Source organism: Cydia fagiglandana, chromosome 21, assembly GCF_963556715.1.
Source record: "Cydia fagiglandana chromosome 21, ilCydFagi1.1, whole genome shotgun sequence".
NCBI classification, from domain to species: Eukaryota; Metazoa; Arthropoda; class Insecta; order Lepidoptera; family Tortricidae; genus Cydia; species Cydia fagiglandana.
Window position 1 is genome coordinate 4,010,190 of NC_085952.1, and position 23,816 is coordinate 4,034,005.

Below are 23,816 nucleotides of genomic sequence, written 5' to 3' on the forward strand. Positions count from 1 at the left end.
GTTATCACCAAAATACAGAATTATCTTTTAATGATACACGATTTTAGATGATTGGATTGTGATAAGAGACACATTATGTTGGTTTTTTTGTTCCGTAGAACTATGGTCCTGATTATGATCAAAGAATGCCTACATTACCTACTGACTAGTCATGATTATCAATTTTAAATAAATATCTGGGGACATCTTACACAGATCAACCTAGCCCCACACTAAGCAAAGCTTGTACTATGGCTACTAGGCGACGATATAGAATAGAATAGAATAGAATAGAATAGAATAGAATAGAATAGAATGTTTTTATTCGTGACAAAACTTAATAGATAAAACAACAGGTAATACTACCACGGTCACGAAATGGTCCCGACTCAGCAGGTGCTAGCCTAAAGGCTAGCGCTGGTCTTCCGTCGGGGCCATGGACTATTACGTCTAAATTATAAAAGAACACATATACATACTTATATAGATAAATACATACTTATATACATAGATAACACCCATGACTCAGGAACAAATATTAGTGTTCATTACACAAATAAATGCCCTTACTGGGATTCGGACCCAGGACCATCGGCTTCGCAGCCAGGGTCACTACCCACTAGCCCAGACTGGTCGTCAATTTTAATTTTATATTTAAATTTATTATGATTATAGTCCTAAAATAACTTTTTAATTGCATCATATAATATCTAGCATCCACGAACACAGATGGTAGAAGGTGGTAGAATCTGTTAAGCTATCTTTACACCAATTTGAACTGAACAGAGTGTGGGACTGTCGTTATAAGCTTCATATTTTCATAGAATTTTGACGAACGAAACGAATACTGTATTATGACAAGATATTTCATTATGACATTGTACCAACTCCGACTACCTAGGGGCTTTTAGAAATTTGTAGTTATTAATTAGACACAAAATTCGTCGGTTATTTAAGATTAAAGCGAAAAATGAAGATATTCAGGCACTTTGCTAAATTCTATCCTGTTGTATTTCAAATGAAAAAATTGACAACAGGGCAATGTTTCCCGTTAGTATCTTCATAAAGTATAATTATTTTGTATAATTTTATTATCTAATACGATGACTTAAAGTAGACCTTACTTACTTACTTACTCCTCTGGCGCAGCGACCCAAAGTGTGTCCTGCCGGCCTAGCCAAGGTTACAATCGCTATCGCTTCGAGAACGAAAAGCTCTATGTCTCTCTATCAATCTTCCATATTAGTGCGACAGTGACAGTTGCGTTTCGATCGCTACGGAGCGAAAGCCATTGGCATCTTGGCTTCGCGGCCAGGCCTCCAACACGACTGCTCGCCACTGATCCCGGTCCTGTGCCGTTTCTCGCCAGTTTCCAACCCGGAGCTCGTGCAGATCAGCGTCCACCACATCCGCCCATCGATACCTACATAGGTCGATCGACCGGGCGGCGTCCTATCGGGTTTAGTAGAGCTAACAGTGATATTTGTCAGGGAATTTATTGGTGGCTTAGTGGTCCGATGCTCCGATGGCAGCGTGACATTTTTTGCCACATCTGGCACATGTGAAGCGTGAATCAGCAGAGCAGCGATGCAGTTGCAGAGAAGCCTTTTCTGCCTTAGGTTGTCGAGCCAGGCTTTGTCGTGCCTCACTGCGTCGGATATATTACAGCCATTCATCATCATCATCATCATCTCAGCCATAAGACGTCCACTGCTGAACATAGGCCTCCCCTTTGGACCTCCATTCGTACCGGTTGGAAGCGACACGCATCCAGCGTCTTCCGGCGACCTTAACAAGGTCGTCTGTCCTACGGGTCCTGTGTCCTGTGGGTGGACGTCCTACGCTGCGCTTGCTAGTCCGTGGTCTCCACTCGAGCACTCTTCGACCCCATAGGCCATCTTCTCTGCGTGCAATGTGGCCTGCCCATTGCTACTTCAGCTCGCTAATCCGGTGGGCGATGTCGGTGACTTTAGTTCGTCTACGGATCTCCTCATGTCTGATTCGATCACGCAGAGAAACTCTGAGCATAGCCCTCTCCATAGCTCGTTGAGCGACTTTGAGTTTTGAGATGAGGCCTGTAGTAACAATAAATACTCTTTGTATAAGTAGGATTAGCCTATAGCCTTTTGTGGCAGTTGTCAATGTTTGAAGTGTTTCAGTTTAGTTTTATGTTTCTTGCGAAATAAAAGTTCTTGTGTTTTTCATGATGGAGTATTAATTAATTACCCATCCACAAAAGTACAAATACAACAATCTGGCGACGAGTCGACTACGAACAACGTGTGATAACATAAATAATAGTTAAAAGTGAATGTGTTGAATTTCGAGTGTGGAGTTTTCAGGTTATGAAAAAAACAAACGACAAAAGGTAATAGGCGAATTTATAAAATCCGGAAAAAAGCCTAGATCCAAACAAAAAAGAAAGAGGAATATCGATATTGCACTGCAGAATAACACGCAAATTATAAGATGTACTTGATTTCGAACTTGGAAGTTTTTACCGGAGGCAACTGGAATGCATACAAAGAACAACTGGAGTGTTTCTTCATTTTAAATGACATTGACGCCAGTAAGAAAGCACCACTACTTATCACAAAGCTTGGAGCGAGTGTCTACGAGCTTCTTACAATTATATGCACTCCAGATTCTCCAGTGACTCTCACATATGAGCAAATTTGTGAAAAATTAGAGAAACATTACCACCCTGTTAAAAATTATGCACTGGAGCAAGCTGAATTCAGAAAGAGAAACCAGAAAAAAGGCGAAAATTTAGATAAATACATACTTGAACTAAAGAAGTTGTCCAAAACTTGTAATTTTAAAAATCTCAATGAAGAGCTCAAAGAACGGCTTTTAAATGGCACTTTGTATGAAGCAGTGAAGTTTGAGTTGCTTAAACAGGCAGACCTACCATTGGAAAACTTATTGGAAATTGGAAAAACTGTAGAGACCGCATATAATTTAACCTACAAGAGTCAAGAAAAAGAGACCCAATCACAAATATTCAAGGTAGAAAGGGACGGAGGCTATGGTCCGCGACATGAGGAGACCAAATTTAAACCACAGCCAAGAGAAAGCGCTGGAGTTTGTTTTTGTTGCGGAAAACAGGGGCACATGAGAGCTGAATGCACTTTGCGAGGGAAATTCTGTAGCGAATGTGGTATGAAGGGTCACATTTTCAAAATGTGTAACGGAAATAAAGGTAATTGGAGGATGAAAACCTTAAATATGGCTGATGAGGTAACGACTTATAATTCAACTGTTTATGAGGAAAAGTGTGAGCAGAAAAATGACACTCCAGGACCGGAGCTCTATGACATGTTTTGTATTAGTGAACAAGAGAAGATTCCATCGGCAAAGTTATGTATGCAAGTGAGTGGCAATTTGCTGGAGTTTGAAGTTGATACCGGACCAGATGTAAGCACCATTACATGTTCTAATAAGGAGCAATATTTCCCAAATTTAGAAATAAAGCAACCAAATGTAAGTTCTACAAAATTTGACCAATCAACCTCAACGCCACCATTGCGTGTTTTGGAAGAGTTGAGTTTTTCGTATGAAACGATAAATGTAAAAAAACAAATATTTTATACGGTAAAGGATGGATTAGCAAGAATTATGGGAAAAAAATGGCTCTCTGTACTTAAACTTTGTCTTTACTATATCATATTGTGTAACATCATTCAATTCTGTAGAGATGTATGGCCTGATAGGAATAATTTAAGACGAGAATATGATTGTTATTTTTCTAGAAAAAACGAAATTACCACGGACCAGGAACCTGAAGAAATAATGAAATATAGTAATGATAGTGAACTATTTCTGTACGGGGAGAAGGTTATGGCAAGGCACTACCTCAAAAATAAAAAGAAGTGGTTGCTCGGTGGCATCACAAATGTTATTGTACCCGGTGTGACTTATGAGGTCGAAGTGGAGGGGCAAAGTTGGAAAAACGGCGTACCAATCGGCTACTAAAATGTAGTCAGCTTTTTAGAACAGTTATATTTACTTAAACGTTTATTAACTATGTGGGGGAGAGTGTAGTAACAATAAATACTCTTTGTATAAGTAGGATTAGCCTATAGCCTTTTGTGGCAGTTGTCAATGTTTGAAGTGTTTCAGTTTAGTTTTATGTTTCTTGCGAAATAAAAGTTCTTGTGTTTTTCATGATGGAGTATTAATTAATTACCCATCCACAAAAGTACAAATACAACAATCTGTTTCTCACTGCTTAGGCCTCACCCAGTAGCTGGCTTAATTGATAAAAGATACTTACAACAGGCATTGAAAAATAATAATGATAGTGAAATATTTCTGTCCGGGGAGACGGGGTAGAGGTTATGGGTTTAAGGTTATTTATTACACATGTTATTGTTCCTGTTGTAACTGAGGTCGAAGTGGAGGGGCAAAGTTGGAAACGGCATACTAATCAGCTACTAAAATGTAGTCAGCGTTTAGAATAGATTTTTACTAAGTGGGGAAGAGTGTGGCAACAATAAATACTTCTTGTTTACATAAAGCTATAGCTAGTCTATGGCCATTGGGACAGTGCTGTCAGTGTTTGAGTTGTCAGTTTATGTTTTGTGAAATAAACGGTCTTGTGTTTTCGAAATGGTGTATTAATTAATTACATCCATAAAAGTACAAATATAACAATAAATACTTCTTGTTTACATAAAGCTATAGCTAGTCTATGGCCATTGGGACAGTGCTGTCAGTGTTTGAGTTGTCAGTTTATGTTTTGTGAAATAAACGGTCTTGTGTTTTCGAAATGGTGTATTAATTAATTACATCCATAAAAGTACAAATATAACAATCTGGCCTTAACAACTTTGCCCCTCCACTTCGACCTCATAAGTCACACCGGGTACAATAACATTTGTGATGCCACCGAGCAACCACTTCTTTTTATTTTTGAGGTAGTGCCTTGCCATAACCTTCTCCCCGTACAGAAATAGTTCACTATCATTACTATATTTCATTATTTCTTCAGGTTCCTGGTCCGTGGTAATTTCGTTTTTTTTTAGAAAAATAACAATCATATTCTCGTCTTAAATTATTCCTATCAGGCCATACATCTCTACAGAATTGAATGATGTTACACAATATGATATAGTAAAGACAAAGTTTAAGTACAGAGAGCCATTTTTTTCCCATAATTCTTGCTAATCCATCCTTTACCGTATAAAATATTTGTTTTTTTACATTTATCGTTTCATACGAAAAACTCAACTCTTCCAAAACACGCAATGGTGGCGTTGAGGTTGATTGGTCAAATTTTGTAGAACTTACATTTGGTTGCTTTATTTCTAAATTTGGGAAATATTGCTCCTTATTAGAACATGTAATGGTGCTTACATCTGGTCCGGTATCAACTTCAAACTCCAGCAAATTGCCACTCACTTGCATACATAACTTTGCCGATGGAATCTTCTCTTGTTCACTAATACAAAACATGTCATAGAGCTCCGGTCCTGGAGTGTCATTTTTCTGCTCACACTTTTCCTCATAAACAGTTGAATTATAAGTCGTTACCTCATCAGCCATATTTAAGGTTTTCATCCTCCAATTACCTTTATTTCCGTTACACATTTTGAAAATGTGACCCTTCATACCACATTCGCTACAGAATTTCCCTCGCAAAGTGCATTCAGCTCTCATGTGCCCCTGTTTTCCGCAACAAAAACAAACTCCAGCGCTTTCTCTTGGCTGTGGTTTAAATTTGGTCTCCTCATGTCGCGGACCATAGCCTCCGTCCCTTTCTACCTTGAATATTTGTGATTGGGTCTCTTTTTCTTGACTCTTGTAGGTTAAATTATATGCGGTCTCTACAGTTTTTCCAATTTCCAATAAGTTTTCCAATGGTAGGTCTGCCTGTTTAAGCAACTCAAACTTCACTGCTTCATACAAAGTGCCATTTAAAAGCCGTTCTTTGAGCTCTTCATTGAGATTTTTAAAATTACAAGTTTTGGACAACTTCTTTAGTTCAAGTATGTATTTATCTAAATTTTCGCCTTTTTTCTGGTTTCTCTTTCTGAATTCAGCTTGCTCCAGTGCATAATTTTTAACAGGGTGGTAATGTTTCTCTAATTTTTCACAAATTTGCTCATATAGATAGTGAAAGACCACGTTTCGGAGCCGTGAGTCATCACTGGTAACACACATTGATTAAAGACTTTCGTCTTGAGGGACTGAGGTATGTCGGACGAAAAGACATTACGTATTAGTTTCCCGAACGCTGCCCAACCGAGTTGGATTCGGCGGTTGGCGTCGTCAAATCGCGTCAACCTCAACCAACCGAAAATTTGTGCTCAACCAATGCAAGCCAGTCGTGCAGTCTACAATTAGGAACAAAATAACTTTTATATGTAGGTAGGTAAACTCCATACCTCTAAAAGTTTTTACTTCACAGCACCATTCTGGCCCCTTGCAGCAACTATCCGGAAAGATTCCATATCCTGCACTAATTTTTGAAATCCGTCACTATGTACCTAAGGCACTGGTCCCACCGCGAGCTAGTAAGCTATGAGCTATCGGCTATTTATTTATTTAGATATTTAATTCAGGCAACAAGGCCCATATTACAAATACCTTACAGACTAACATACATATGTATTTTATAAACTTAAAACTAAACACTATTTAAGGTGGCCACTGACGAGCCTTCCAACAGTCCAAATAGCGTGGCTGCAATCCAAAATCGGTCCGTGAATGTCAAAAACGTACAATGTTTAATATTAGGATGCCCTCCATTTGGATGAATCCATTGTAACGGCATCCATTTGGAAGGCTCGTCAGTGGCCTGCTTTAGACGAAAAAACGGCGTGGCTCCGTTGTGCACGGCGATATTTATAGTTACTCGCCCAGCGGTGAGCTATAAATATCGCCGTGTCTCTTTTATTTACACGGGAGTGCTTATCTTTTGTTCGTGTTTATAGCCGATAGCTCATAGCTTACTAGCTCGCGGTGGGACCAGTGCCTGATGCTGCCTTTACACGTTGCTTGTTGCAGAATGTCAAAACCTAACCATCTAATATGCTTCAAGCAGTGGACGGCCGAAATGGTGATGAACATTATAAGCAGTGCTATTAACCTGAAGTACTGCTATAAAGAAACTCAGTGCAAGCGAATGGTGAGGATTCCGTCATCCACATCTCTATTGACCCACACGTTTATTTTTAAAACCAGCGTGAACTAATCTAGCCAGTGGCGTAGCTAGGCGTGGGCGAAGTGAGCCGCCGCCAGTGTTACCAACTCGGATTTAAAAAAAAAAATGCTAGAATATAATGTCTAGATTATGCCAAAATTATGTCAAAGTTTTTTGAAACATGCTAAATAAATCCTATGTCACTTGAAATTAGACACTTAAAACACATACATTTTTCACATTTGCCGCCTTTTTCTACTGACAAGATCTGCTTGACCAACTTTATACAATTGTATACCTAGTCCGTCGACGTCCATCCGTCCACAAAAGTCAAAATTCATATGAAAATATGAACCACATAAGGCGATGGCGCATATTGTTGCTGCCAAGTTGGTGCAAACTTGGCTTAGACTAAATTATGCTAAAAAATATGCCAGATGCTAAATGGAAAATTTTGGTGCCAAAGTCGGTGAAAATATGCCAGATCTGGCATCATTTATGCCAAGTTGGCAACACTGGCCGCCGCGTCGCCCACGGCCTCGCGACCCAAGTGTGGCCTCGCGCGCGGCCCCTTCGGGCACATTGAAAGAAAAGAGCCTCGCAGATGCGACTTCGCCCACGGCTTGATTAGTTCACTCTACGCCATTGAATCTAGCCGTAGAAGAAGACGCATGTGAGGCCTTTTTCTTTCGATGTGTATTTCTCAAGGTAATAAAAAGGGTTGGTGCCCGCGAGCCGTAGGCAATTAAGGAGCCGCTTCGCCCACGCTTAGTTACGCCACTGCGTAAGTCCCTCTTTTAATTTGCTGGCATTACGCCTCCGCAGATTTATGCCCCTAGAGAACTATTATATAATTTGTGCCCCTAGGGAGCATGCGTAGGGGGCACGCTTAAGACGAAAGGGGACGCCTTGAAACCCGTTTTCCACACAAACGTACCCTATTTCCCTTTCTGGTTATTAACTTTATTGAAACTTTTACTTTATTATAAAAAGAGAGGAGCGAAAAACAGGTTTCATACAAATTTTTAAAAGGCCCTTAAGAGCCAACAGGAGTGGGCATTCCTCCATACAAACGTAGTCCTCGTTTTCCTCCGTGGTTTTTGAAGCTAGAGCAATGATTTTTTCAACACAGATTAATATTGTCAATATCTGTGTCGGACCGTTTTGCTTTTTTTGATATTTTTGTTTTTTAAGGCGCTAGAGCCCTTCAAAAATGGCCAAAATGGCCTAATTGACTATGCCGCAATGAGAGGCGTGGTATTCAAAACTGATATCAATTAGCCAAAAAAGCAAAACGGTCCGACACAGATAATTTCATAATCATTCAGATTTCCAAATTTGGTTACGATTGGTTAAGATTTGGAGGAGGAAAAAGAGGACTACGAAACCTCGATTTTTGACATTTTTACGCAGGATTTTTCGCCTCAGCTGCAGTTGTCCCTATCGCACTAATTTTAGGGGCGGGTTCAAGTTCCTAAATACGTACACAGACAGAAAAGTGATGGGCAATAGTCGACATGCAATATCGATAATCTAGTGATGTGAGAAGTTATCGATAAACTATAACAAAGTCGCGATTTGCCCCTTAGTAGGCGAAGTTAGTGAAGTAAGTAATACCTATTGCACTTTTGCCTCAGGGGAAACCGTTTAACAATATTATTTCTTGGTTCATACAAAGCTGAGTAGACGCACTTTTATTTAATAATAATTTTTGATTTCATATCTGTGGTAATAAACGCTTTGAATACATTTTTCTAAACATCATTCCGAATCCAATGAGGTATCACACCTTTGAACTTGTACTATACTGTTGTCCCAAATTGGGGTTTCGTATTTATTCCGACCAGAATCAGGAGCTCCTCAAACATAGGTACCTAAATGTATCAAAATCTGAATCAAAAAAAATAATCGGCCGAGAGCATGTCGGGCTATGCTCAGTGTAGAGTTTCGTAGTTACCGTTCTGTCAAAATAGGCCAAACCGGGGCGACAAGTCAGTATCATACATTTACAAGGGACTACACAGCGTTTTACGTATTTTTAGATTTTTACTAAGAACAGAAGATTTTTTGCAATAACTCAAAACCGACTGGAGTCCGGGCATATTCGCTATATAGTTTTCATTGAAAGTAGTTATTAAGCGTTTGTTGATTTTTTTCATGTTTTTGAACCATGGTTCAAAAGTTACAGGGTGGTGGGGATATTTTTTTTTCTTTCGGAGCGATTATTTCCGAAAATATATAAATTTATCAAAAAATGTTTTAAGGAGACCTTTATTCAATTCGTTTTGAAACACCTATCCAAGGGTAGGGTAAGGGTAAGGGGGTAAGGGGACTAAGCAAATAAAAAAATATATATATACGAGTATATACCTTTGAGTTCAATTGGCGTAAAGGACATTTTAGCGAAAATGAGTTATATATACAGTTTTAATACCTGGCTTAACAACCTCAAAGCTGTACTCTGATTGCCTAATCATGCATGCCATACGATTAAATAAATAAATATACAGTTTTGTTCAGAATTCCAAGCGCTTTTGTTCTGTATAGTTAGAATATCGATATCTCGTAAAAAGTTGCCTTTACGACCCAATTTTTACACTATGAGCTTGCAAAAACGGCTTAGCTCAAGGGGCGTAAATGACCAGTTATTTTTTCTTCTTTTTGTAAATAAATTATGTTGTAAAGGACTAACAATACTAACATGTCCTTTGTCGTCATTTAGCCCTTCATTTGTCACGATAATTTTTCATATCGAGTGGTCAAGATGGTCGTAAAGGACATTATTTGACTATTGAAATTATTTTACTTGCCCTTTACGACCCGTCCTAAAAATGATTTTACCTTAATTATACGAGGCGAACAAATTGTAAAGGACTTTTCTAATTTTTGTGTCGTTTAAACTCCAAATTGCAAACAAATAACATGGACGTAGCAGTATGTAGACTATCAAAAAAGTCGTTTTCGGGGACTTTTATTACTATAATGTAATGTTTGCCGTCAAATTTGAAAGCATTTACGCAAGAGTTTTTTCCGCAGTTATCTTTGTTCATGGACGTAATTAGGTCTATAAAGCCAAGTTGATAAATAGTTTTATGGGTCCTTTATTACCAAAATATAACGTTTGCCCTTCAAATTAGAAAACTCAGCTCCAGAGTGATTTTCCGCACCTATTACTGTGTTACTCGCACTGGAATCTCTTATAGTCTTGCGACAATAACATATGTACTAGCCTGTGCATAATACACTCTGAACCTTTCCGACTCGCATTTATTGTTGATTAGGAGAACGAGACAGGTACAAAATACAAAAAATACAAAATTATTTATTTCATAAAAAGCTGTACATATAATTTGAGGGATGGTGTCTCCCGGTAAGCAATATGTGCCTGTGTTGGGAGGCACCGCTCTTCCGTTATTATTGAAATCTAACTAATACTAAGCTACACTATTTACAAGTCACAAAATATTTACTACCTATACTATTTACAAATAATAATTATATACTAATTACAAGCAATACATTAATTATAACTATTAACTATAAGCAACACAAAGACAACAATAAAAATATGTGATCAGAAAAGTACTCAAGCCTGCACGCGCGCGTGTGTGTGTGTGTGTGTGTGTGTGTGTGAGTGATGGTACTCATCGTAAAAGTCTCTCTGTTTTCTCATATGTTTTAGTTTTGAGCCATTTGGTTACAGTAGACTTATGTACATTCATGGGATTGTTTAGGGTAAATGTTTAGGATTCTATTGATTTTATTATATATGAAGCGGATTTTGTGTTAAATTGTGAGTTCGCAAAGGTTGTTCTAGTATGAGAAGATCTCGCTACATTAATTAAAGTTCGTTTTATGTTATAGTTAGGATTGTAGGTAAGGTGTATCAGCGATTGCCCATTGCCTCGCTCCTGACTATTTATTATCCGTTCCTGAGCAATGGAAGTTGTTTCTTGTGCGTAATTTAATTATTTGTGTCATTGGTTGAGCTCCGCTACAATAACTAGTTGAAATAAAGAACAATGCTTCGTTTCAAACACACTCACAAAATTTGGAACGTATCTGGACGAAGTGGTAATTAATACTTAATGACCGAATCGGTTATAATTAATTCGTTTACTTACTTCTTTCATAATTTCTAACAGAAGATATTTTTAATTAGAAATTATTGCAGCTACAGTTAACAGGGATGAAATAACACAGAAATTACTACTTAAATAGGAATAAAAAAACGATTTAATATCTTATTGTTTCGTATTTTGAAAAAACACATCTTGAAAAATTGAAACTATAGAATTCACTAAGGACGTTCCAAATGTTTGGTATGCTAATTCTTATCATCGTTAGCTGATCTTATACTTCCCTTGTTATGATTAAAGGCTGTCATGTTATGATTGAAGGCGGCTAGTGTTAATTCAATTCAATTCAATTCAATATTTTTATTTCGAATAAAAAAAAAATCCATATTATTGTTAGTACAAGCAACACTTATAAATCTATATTAGTAATAAAAAGAACATAAAAACAAACAAAAATAATTACTTATTTACTTACAACTAAAAGCGGCGTGGTGCGGCGACTAGCGGCGCGTGCAGCCGCACCCAGCGCGCGAACATAGGCGAGTCCCAGCGCTGCGCCAGCACGTTTAGAATACTGTTTGGGCTGTGGCGAAGACGGTCGACTAATGACGCACACCGTTTTCTAATTATTGCGTCGAAACTATCGGTGTGCGCCTCGGCAAACATAGTTGACGCGCTACAGTAACGCGGCAGCCCAAACAGCACTCTAAACGCGTTATTGTATTGTACGCGAAGGGCGCTGTATGCCCGCTGCGTAAAACTGACCCACAGATTGCGTGTAGAATGTTTGGCAGTATGCTTTAAAGAGCGTTAGCTTCACTTCATTACTACAACGAGCAAATCTGCGGGCCAGCATGTTACTACGAACACACAACGCCCTTCGCTCCCTCTCTATGTCATCATTATCTGTCATGTTTTCTGTTACCCAGTGGCCAAGGTACTTGAACTTCTGTACAACTTTTAAAGCGGTACCACAAAGGGTAACAGGTGTCATTTTGTATGATTTTGGCCCAGCTTTAAATTGCATTACCTCGCTTTTCGAAGTATTGTACCTTAACCCATGGGTAACTGCATAAGTTTCACATATCTTCACCAATCTCTGTAGTGCACCAACCGAGGGGCTCAACAGCACCATATCATCCGCGTAGCTGAGGTTATTAACACACACCCCATCCACGTGACATCCGACATAGGTACTGCTGAGCTCCCCGATTAACTCGTTCATGTATAGATTGAACAGCTTAGGTGAGCTCAACCCCCCTTGCCTCACCCCGCAGCTCATCCTATACACGTCAGAGTGCACGCCGGCCCATTTTACATTACAGTATTCGACTGGTGGCCATACCAATACCTAAATAAAGCCGTGACCTCCCGAGGTACGCTGGTATGGTCTCGTAACTTATGCCATAGCTTGTCATAAGCCACCATGTCAAATGCTTTTGACAGATCCAAGAAGCAGGCGAAGACTGGCGTCTTGCGAGTGGTGTAGTACTGGACAGTCTGCTTGAGACATAACACTGTGCTTTCAGTAGATAAGCCCGGCCTAAAGCCAAACTGAGCGTCATGGATGTTCAAGTGTTTTCCCAGCACGTCGTCAAGCAAACCATCCAGTACCTTAGCGACAATCGTAGCAAGCGATATGGGCCTGTAATTGGATATGTCAGAAGCGTCTCCAGTTTTATTCTTTACAATAGGAACTACAACAGTATGCATTAAATCCTCCGGCAAGTAACTATGGCTAATACACATGTTATAGAAAAGAGATAGAACTCTAGGCAGGTGACTTCCAGCGTACTTGAGATGCTCGACACTGAGGCATTTTAAGCACTGGGACATTTAATTTACATTCATTCCCGAATATTAGCTACTTTGTGAGCAATTGGTTCAAAATATTGTGCTTTCTTTATTATTACTATATTATTAGAAAAATATTAATAACAACTGTACCTAATCGGGTTATACCTAGCATCATTAACTACCGTTTGATACATTTTTAAGCTTCGTTATAAACTATGCTGAAAACAGTTAACATGTGTAGGTACCGTGGCTGGTAACTAATACACCCCGAATTTGGAATAAAATAGTCTCAGAATGTCACTTACGACCCCTACTAAACAAGATACACTATATTATCAAAAAAACGCAGCATGGGTGTAAAGGACATCATAGTGTTTTTGACCAATTCTATAGGACATTAACTTCTTTCGTTTTGAATTTATACATATGATTGCTAATTCAGGTTAAAGAGACTAACATGTTGAGTACTTTTTTAATACACATTAAAAATATAGCTCCATAAACAACAAAAATAAATCTCTGTCTACTGAAAAATTGCATTTTGTCCTTTACGCCACTTGAACCCAAAGGTATCGAATATTGTATGGGAGGTCTCAGGTCTGCAATTCTTTTTTAATAGTTTTTATTTTACCGTTCCGTCGGAATGCGTGATTCATGTACTTACGATCACGAGTCAAAGCCTCGGACAGACAGGCAGACAGACGAACATGGCGAAACAATAAGGGTTTCTTTGGTGACTACGCAACTCTAAAGTCTAAATATCGGACCACTAATAAAACAGTTATTAAGATTTTAATTTGATTGCAGGTTGTAGACGGATATTGAATTCAGTTAGGTACCTAAAGTCAAGAAGTTAAATCACAATAACAGGGAATGTGATTCGGTCAAATTCTGTTCTAATGTATGGGGAAGACAAACAAATTATAGCCAGCATTCAATGAATGTAGTATGATACCTTGGGGTATGGTGCTTTACGCACACTAGTGTCCCGACCCCTCCCCCTGACGCAACCCCCCCAAAAATAAAAAAAACTGCCAACCGGGACATATTTCATGCTAAAAGGGGGGGGGGTGCGTCATGGGGAGGGGGTAGGACGCTAGTGTGCGTAAAGCACCATACCCAAAGGTATCATACTACATTCATAAAATGCTGGCTATAGTTAGTTTTTCTAAAAACACAATTTGACCGAATCAAATAAGTAAACGCTTAGTGGCGGTAGCGAGCTAACGAGTTACCACCGAAGAATAAGTTTGTAAATATAAGAAAAGAACTAGGTGTAGCAAAGCTATAACGGACCGACCGCTTCGCGAGGCCCGTGAAGGCAAATGACGTCTGCGTCTGTGTGCGCGCACCACACACACAGGGATAGTCCTTCACTACGCAGCGCCGCCCCCGTCAGCGCGACGGCGATATTCACCTCAAAATCTCAAAACTGAGATCGCGCTGACGTCCTGTTTCGTCTTAATTACTCTTGTAATAAAGTAACAATCGAAAAAACATCAACCGGTCGGGCATAGCTATGATTAAAATGCATCAAATTGTGTAAAAATATTTTCCATAATTTAAATACCCAGGGCGGAAAATGAGGACTACGTTTGTATGGAGAATCGATCGTCCCCTATCTCTCGTCTCTTAAAGCCGACCACTGTCTAACAGTCCGCCAGACGATATCGGCCGGTCAGTTGTTCGGAACCAGGGATGTTGCGAACATCCGCATCCGCATCCGCAACCGCGGAACAACCGCATTATTTTCTACATCCGCATCTGCATACGCATGATGCGGATGTCGACCAAGTCGGTAACAGGGGGCCGATTTTTGAAATTCGACCACTCGATTTCGAGTATTTCCTTCATTAATATCTCCACTACTAGGCATTTAAATTCTACCAATAGAATTGAAATCGAGTGGTCCATACCACTAGATTCCAAATTTCGATCGCTCGTATTTCAAAAATTAGCATTTCGCTGTTTTCCACCGATTTTCGAGTGACGAAATCGAACGATCGAAATTCAAAAATCGGCCCCCTGGAACGTGTTAGCGGCGGCGCCGCCGGCGTAAGTGCTAGGTATTTTCGTCATCTAGACACGCGGCAGCGTGTCAAGCCAAGTTCAAGCAAAGGAACTGGCTAGCCAGCGCCAAGTGTAATATTACACGAACCACTTGGTGCCACTTTTGACCCTTCTATAACTCAAAACATCTTTAACGTAAACACATAAAACTACGTGTGTTTAATTATATCCATAAGTACATCTAGCAGCCCAAATTTCATGAAGCTAGCTCAAACGGTTATAAAGATATGAAGGTCAAAAAGTCGTAAATTTTAAGACTGACTGACAGACTTATAGTAGCTAAACCTAACCTACTTCCAGATGACCTAGAAGGATGAAATTTGGAATCCAGCTCAGTTATTGTGTGAAAGCGTAGGAAAAAATCTAAAAATAAAAAAAAAGTTATAAAATAGGGGGGGTCCCCATACAAAAACACCATTTTTTATTGTGACTGACATATAAGTACCTAAACCTAACCTACTTCCAGATGACCTAGAAGGATGAAATTTGGAATCCAGCTCGGTTATTGTGTGTAAGCGTAGGAAAAAATCTAAAAACAAAAAAAAAGTTAATAAATAGGGGGGGTCCCCATACAAATTTCTTTTTTATTGTGACTGACATATAGTGCCTAAACCTAACCTACTTCCAGATGACCTAGAAGGATGAAATTTGGAATCCAGCTCGGTAATTGTGTGTAAGCGTAGGAAAAAATCTAAAAATAAAAAAAGTTAAAAAATAGGGGGGGGTCCCCATACAAAAAACCTGTAATACGCGCTAAACAACCGGCCAACGGTGTGTCGTTGGCGGCGCGCGGCACCACATAATTAATACAAAGAACAGAAGTAAAAAACATGCAGCGGAAACACAAGAAAAAACATTAAATCTCAATACCTGCCTAGTTTTCTTTACAAAAAGTATTGATATCCCATCAAAAACATAAATGTAAAAAAGGAGAGCCAAGTTCAATACAAAAATTATGCTTGGCTGTGGGGTTCGCCGCAAAAAGAATGGAGATCTAAATGAGTGCCAAGTTCTATGCAAAATCCAAATATGTATTTATAGGATCAAAATAACATTATAAACAAGTATTAAACTCTATTTCTCTCTAGAACTTGGCACTCATTTAGATCTCCATTCTTTTTGCGGCGAACCCCACAGCCAAGCATAATTTTTGTATTGAACTTGGCTCTCCTTTTTTACATTTATGTTTTTGATGGGATAATATTAAACGAAATCGTCTAGATCCCGAAAAGTCGGCCAAGATACTGTTGATTAAATAAAGCGCACCTATATTCTTGCTCAAATAGGTACTAAACGTTTCGTTTTTTTTTAATAAAACATCCTAAAAATGTGATATTTGACGGTTTTAAGTACCAAATTTTGACATCCGCATCCGCATCCGTGGATGTGAGGCTTTAAATATCCGCATCCGCGGATGTCAAAAAATCTGCATTCGCAACATCCCTGTTCGGAACTGTAAAATTTTTATTCTAACTGACGCGCCGAGGCTGCCTTTTCACTGACGCGTATTACCAACTTCTATGATTTTCCAGAATGTTCTCCAAGACTGCAAGATCATGGTGCTGCAGGAGGTAAATGAGCCAGTTCTGAACATGGCGGTCTCGAAGGCCGCGACTTTGCTCGGCGCGTACGATTGCAGCATTATTGACCACGTTATTTGGAACCAGGACTACAATGGCAGGTAGATCATCATCATCATGAGGCCTTTAACATCCTGACAGATGATTTAACTCGTCAACGTGCTCACTAGTCATCATCATCATCATCTCAGCCATAAGACGTCCACTGCTGAACATAGGCCTCCCCCATGGACCTCCATTAGCACCCCTGACCCCGCTAATGCCCTGACCGCTACCATAGGATACCACCGGGGGTCGCCGGAACCTCGGGGCCGTGGTTTTATTGTGTTCTGCATGATGGGGGGTGAATGCCATAATCGCCACGCTTGGCAGGCGGGTTGGCGATCGCAGTCGAGTACACCGAATTTGAGGGACGCTGCTGCCCGTCCACCGATGGCCTCTTGGACGTAGTTTAAGGACATACCCGGGTGGCTCACTAGTGCCACTGCTAAATAATTGTGATTATTTAAATTTTACGATAGATATTTGAAAAATGGACAGCGCCGCTATGTACTGTATTTAGGTACATACCTTTTGAATACATCAAACTAGTTTTTATGTTGCTGGATTCATCCATCTATGAACTCAAAACAAAAACGGCCGTTTTAACTTTGGACGCATATATTGACGAATCCAGCAACGTAAAAACACATAATTAAGGTACTTAAATATTAAAGTGCAATTTAATAAATTGGGTGTATTCCGTATGATACAAAACCTATTGTGTTTTAGTATTTTCTCATACATGGCGGACGCGATATTCGTGGCAACTTCCACCCACCACTGCATCCAGCGCTTTGCAAACCAAGCCACCGTGCCGGTGATGTGCATGAGATCCAGAACGCACGCCAGCATCCAAGCGCTCTCCACTATCATGGCTATTATTGTAAGTTTTCCATTTTGTTTTACCTTTATTTACCTACCTGTAGTCGCGACAAATTTACATGGCATTGGATTAAGATCCGCACGCCGCTGCGGTGTGCGAGCTAGACATCGCTAATCGCTACGAGTGAATACTATAAATGCGAAAGTAATTCTATTTGTTACATCTATTACACGCCAATTTAGATGTGGTATGGAAATAGTTTGAAATAGGACGGTAGTTTTTATCAATAATCATCATCATTCCACGCAAACAAAGTTAGGGCATAAGCTAGTATCGCTATATAGCTACCTACGTGCAAAGCTCTGTTATATACTGGAGCGGAACGGCATCACAGTAAAAGAATAAAACACGACGCCTGCAAAATTATTCACTGCAACGTTTACTGTAGCGTAATTATTGTTCACAATTCAAGCGTTATGTTTCACTTCATCATCATCTCTTCTTCTTCCTGCCCTTATCCCACGTTATGTGGGGTCGGCACAACATGTTTTTCTCTTCCATTCTCCTCTATCTTTCGTCACCTCGCACTCACACCTTTCTTCCTCATATCCTCTTTCACAGAATCCATCCATTTTTTGGGCTACCATACATGCACTTCTATGAAATTATGACGTATAAATAACACTTGCACTACGTGGGCTATCAAAATCCCAGTAGACTTTTCTTGGTCTAACTCTACTGTACCTATTAAAGAAGTTTGGTTAAATGTGGCTTCCGTGATTCTTCTAGCTCACTTGATGGTCTCATCGGAAGATCAGCGCTGGAAGCCACCAGCAACATGTTGAGATGGGGCCATTTCGTGGCACTTTAATCTTATTTTGTGTTTTCTTTTATACTATGTACTGTTCCGATTGTTTGTGCTTACGAATAAATCTATTCTATTCTATTCTATTCTATTACGAACAATTTGATTACAGGAAGAATTTGGCGAGATGAGATGTCTAAACCTTGGATTCATAGGACCTCCGCACCCGGTCTTAAACTCGTATCTTCTGCTCTGTCCCATGCTTGGAGCCAATATCAAGTTTTGCTGCTGTTGTCCAGTAAGTTTTTTTCATAATTCTATAATATGTTACGATTCTTATAAGAAAGTATAAGTTTAAACTTTCACGATTATTAAACATTATCAAACTGCACAACGGGACTTAATCGCGTATTTAAGTTTTAAGATTTACCTCCGACGTTTCGAGGACGGCGTTGTCCCCGTGGTCTCGGAGAAGACTGGCTCAAGTTGACATCAACATCTTCTAGCCGCGCGAGTTTTTCGAACTACCCGCACTTGGTCTTGTTTATCAGTTTGAACGTTTTGCGCACTAGGGATGTCACTCTGTCGACACACAACACTAACGATATTCGATTTATCGACTGTCGATATTCGTTTCCGCTTACATTTACTAATGACTGGATTCCATGTGGATGAGATCTTAAAACCCTCGTCCCGATTAAAATTGCAATGTTTTTTGATTTCAATGGCTTCCCGCACTTAAGACCAAGACCAAACAAACAAGACCAAGACCAATACCAAGTGCGGGTAGTTCGAAAAACTCGCGCGGCTAGAAGATGTTGATGTCAACTTGAGCCAGTCTTCTCCGAGACCACGGGGACAACGCCGTCCTCGAAACGTCGGAGGTAAATCTTAAAACTTAAATACGCGATTAAGTCCCGTTGTGCAGTTTGATAAAGTATAAGTTCTCCAATACTATAAACCGCTCCTCTTTCCCGATTGTATTCTAAAGGAGCCCGTAGACATTGACAACTTAGAATTGGTTTACACACGCGCGACCCAGAGAGGCAATTAGGTATTATTATTTTCTTGAACGACGTGTTTAAAACTAAATAATTTTTAAGAAAAAAAAACCGACTTCCATGGGGGCCGATGAAAGATTACTGTAGATGGTACACTATGTAGAAAAGGAGGTAAAACCACCCACTTTTCTACTAGCATTTCGCTTCTGTATAATGGCTCCTCTACAGGATGGGCCAACGCCGGCCACTCCAAGGGACGCAGCCATGCGGTAGAATGAGATAGCAATATCACTTGCTCCCTCTAACGCATAAATGCGTCCCTTGGAGTGGCCGGCGTTGGCCCATCGTGAAGAGGAGCCATGAGGGTCGTAGTTCTAGCCTAACCTAACCCACAGATAGCAGTTCGGTTCTGTGCGGATCGCAGTTCGAACCTAATCAAACCCACTTTTCAAGTAGCATTTCGTTTCTGTAAGGCTCGCAGTTCTAACCTAACCTAATCCTTGTTCGGTTCTGTGAGGATCGCAGTTCAAACCTATCCCACTTAATGGCGCATGCCGTGCGGTGTACGGGGGTTTAAGCGGGAGGGGCTAGTAAGATTGGCATCATCGTACTTTATACCTACATTAATTTTATGGTAGGTAATCATAGTTGTTTATTTAGTTAAGGTATCATAGTGGTTTTCTGGATCAAGGTCCGGGTCCGAGTCCGAGTCCGGGTCCGAGTCCGGGTCCGGGTCCGAGTCCGGGTCCGTGTCCGGGTCTGAGACCGGGTCCGAGTCCGGTTCCGAGTCCGAGTCCGAATCCGGGTCCGAGTCCAGGTCCGGGTCCAAACCGGATCCGGGTCCGAACCGGATCCGGGTATGAGTCCCGAGTCCGGGTCCCAGTCCAAGTCAAAATCGAAATTCGTAATCACCAAACGTGTACCATGCGTCATTGAAGAGTTCTGTTCTGGTCATCATCAGCAGTTCCACTTCATCAAATGCGACAGTTTTTAATGTAAATGCTTGATTTTATGATGAAAATACAAAAAAATCTATACGTATGCCTTTAATATTTGAGGAGTTCCCTCGATTCCTTATGGATCCCATCATCAGAACTCGAGCTTGACAAAAATGTGGCTTAAAAACTTAACTTGCTTAACGAACATAACGAAAAGGAAAAATCGCCAAACGTGAACTATGCGTCGTTTAAGAGTTCTGTTCTGATCATCATCAGCAGTTCCACTTCATCAAATGCAACAGTTTTTAATGAAAATGCTTGATTTTCTAATGTAAATACAAAAATCTCTATACGCATGCCTTTAAGATTTGAGGAGTTCCCTTGATTCCTCATGGATCCCATCATCAGAACTCGAGCTTGACAAAAATGTGGCTTAAAAACTTAACTTGCTTAACAAACATAACGACGAGGACAAATCGCCAACCGTGAACTATGCGTCGTTGAAGAGTTCTGTTCTGATCATCATCAGCAGTTCCACTTCATCAAATGCAACAGTTTTTAATGAAATTGCTTGATTTTCTGATGTTAATACAAAAATCTCTATACGCATGCCTTTAAGATTTGAGGAGTTCCCTTGATTCCTCATGGATCCCATCATCAGAACTCGAGCTTGACAAAAATGTGGCTTAAAAACTTAACTTGCTTAACAAACATAACGAAGAGGACAAATCGCCAACCGTGAACTATGCGTCGTTGAAGAGTTCCGTTCTGATCATCATCAGCAGTTCCACTTCATCAAATGTCACTTTTTTGGATGTATATGCTTGATTTGTTGATAAAAACCCAAAAATCACTATATGTATGCCTTTAAGATTTGAGGAGTTCCCTCGATTCCTCATGGATCCCATCATCAGAACTGGGTTTTGACAAAAACGGGACCAATCTGTATGCATATACATTCAATCAAAAAAAGAATTTTCAAAATCGATCTAGTAATGACGGAGATATGGAGTAACAAACATAAAAAAAAAAAAAAATAAAAAAAAAAAACATACAACCGAATTGATAACCTCCTTCTTTGAGATTTGGAAGTCGGTTAAAAAGCTTCCAACTCTGCTATACGTGGTTATACTGTCAAAATCAATCCTATTAAAATAGCTATTATACATACTTTATTGTAAATTTCTTTGTAGCCTTTTATTTTAGGAGGCCAAGTCTAAAGTTAGGTACCTAGGTAGTTTTTCAATTCCAGATACTAAAATAACTTTTTGTCCCAATATAATATATTGATATGTCATTTTAGTACAAAAGAAGGATATTTGAGTAATTATTTGAAATATAAATAAGTTTTTGGCATAAATTTCATTTTTGGTACAAGCTTTTATCGCTGACTGTAATATATAGTATATAATAGGTACCTACTTTTCTTACGACAGACAACTAATAATACTCACCGAGACAATGCTAAAAACCCCTAACACAATTAGGTTGCGTTGTTTCATCCACAGAGTTCCTATGGTCACCTCCTGTCTCCATCATCAGATCAGCTCGATATAATAGTGCATTGTCATTCGATTTATACATGCATGCAAAAGAGCTCAATCGGAAACCGGAAAGTGGATCAAATTTAACTTGCAAGATTTGATTACAGACAGACAACGGTCAGGTGAAACTAAATAAAAGCTTGTAAAAAGGCTGATGATATTTTTACTCTTTTACTATCACAGAAGTGTCCAGTAACCCCACTGCTCTACAAAGCGAGTAAAGACCTCAAAGACACGACCCACACTGAAGTAACGAAGTGTAAAGAGAAAACAGAAGTGTTGCAGAAGACCGATGTTGTTATCGCCGGCCCTACTACCGAGAAAAAGGAGAAGATTCAATATTTTACCTTTAGTTTAAAAGTAAGTTCTTGTTTATTCATTATTTTAAGTCTACCCATGAAGGAAAAATACAGGGGGGCAATTTTTGAATTTCGATCGCTCGATTTCGTCACTCGAAAATCGGTGGAAAAAGGCGAAATTCTAGTTTTGGAAATACGAGCGAGGTAGGTATTGACCACTCGTTTATTAGTTAGAAGAATTTAAATGCCTAGTAGTGGAGATAATATTGAGGAAATACACGAAATCGAGCGAACGAAATTAAAAAATCGGTCCCCTCCCCTGACCCCTAGAGTACCTACATATTGAAAATTAATGCAGCTGCCACTTTGAAAGTTGAAGTAGATGGCGCAGTATAAGTATGCGCGCCATACTTTTGTAGTAAGTGGTATGGTACACTCTTACGGTAGATGTCGCTAGGGTGCCTCCCTTAATTAGGGCCTTACCTAATTAATGGTCAGAAATATTTGCTGTCCTGTCTCTGTAGCTTAGATGGCAGAGCATAGGCTAGAGTTTATGTTCCCCCCCCCCCTAATAGCATCGTTTGCATACGTTTGTGCAGTATGTACAGTACAGAATTAATTTATTAATTTCGGATGCGAAATGGTAATTACAAGGCTAATATAATATATCTATCAATATAGCGGTTAAAACAAATAAAAGCTAATAAAATGGTTCCAGGATATTCAAAGTGGTTGTAACCCGCACTGGATCTTCTTTCACACTTGCCCGAGAGGAGCCGAGGTGACGGATGACCTCTTCTACCACGGAAACACACGGACGTTTAAATGTTTTGAGAACATGCAGTTCATTGCAGCCGCTCTCATGGCTAATGGTGTCAAAGGGTATCTATTTTAGACGGCTTTTTCATGTTGGAAATGTAACACTCTGTGATAGTTAATCAGAAAAAAGTAAGTGAACTGTGTTTAAAGTTGTAATCAAAATAATATATTTATTAAATAAACTTTCGAATTGTTTATTTCCAATCAGGTGCTCTACGAAATTTATTTTATTTTCCTTTCAGTGCTAATTGTGTTGCTTAACTTCAAACTCGGGTAAATCCATTTGACCCTTTGAGCAAATATCTACCCTATTACATTTTCTTAATACCAATCTTGCATAATCTGTCAGATGGCATTTATTACCCGAGTTTGAAGTTAAGCGACTATATGTAATGTAATAATGTAATAATCCTTTATTTCAGACAGTAGATTGCATTATTTTCTACAGTTCTTGCGTTTTTTTTCTGTCTGTGTGCCATTTATTGGCAAAAGGCCTCCTCCAACCTTCTCCATTCCTCTCTATCCTTGGCAACTCTCGTCCATGTGGTTCCTGCTGTGGCTTTGATGTCGTCCACCCATCTTCTAAATGGTCTACCTCTTTTCCTTTTCTTATGGCCTGTGAACCAGTTCATTATCGATTTCGACCATTTTTCTTTGCCTCTAATTGTATGTCCTGACCATTTCCATTTTAACTTTTTTATTGTTTTTGTGACATCTTTTGTTTTGGTGATCTTCTTTATGGATTTTATTCTTATTTTATCCGATAGTCTTTTCCCCAGCATACTTCTTTCCATGGAGTTTTGGCAAGTTTCTAGCTTTCTAATGTGTGTTTTAGTGAGAGCCCAGGTTTGGCAGCCGTAAGTAAGTATAGGAAGTATGCTGGTATCAAAGAG

At 39.5% G+C, this 23,816-nt stretch overlaps 1 protein-coding gene across 1 annotated transcript; it reads left to right on the plus strand.

Annotated features, from left to right (window-relative positions):
• Nucleotides 1-894: 894 nt before the first annotated feature.
• Nucleotides 895-23,112, plus strand: LOC134675307 (ornithine transcarbamylase, mitochondrial-like). Its single transcript, XM_063533512.1, has 7 exons — nt 895-1,029; nt 6,991-7,111; nt 16,605-16,753; nt 17,424-17,577; nt 18,495-18,620; nt 21,989-22,165; nt 22,823-23,112. The coding sequence occupies exons 1-7, from the start codon at nt 950-952 to the stop codon at nt 22,997-22,999; spliced, it is 984 nt and encodes a 327-aa protein (XP_063389582.1). The 5' UTR covers nt 895-949; the 3' UTR covers nt 23,000-23,112.
• Nucleotides 23,113-23,816: the final 704 nt, after the last annotated feature.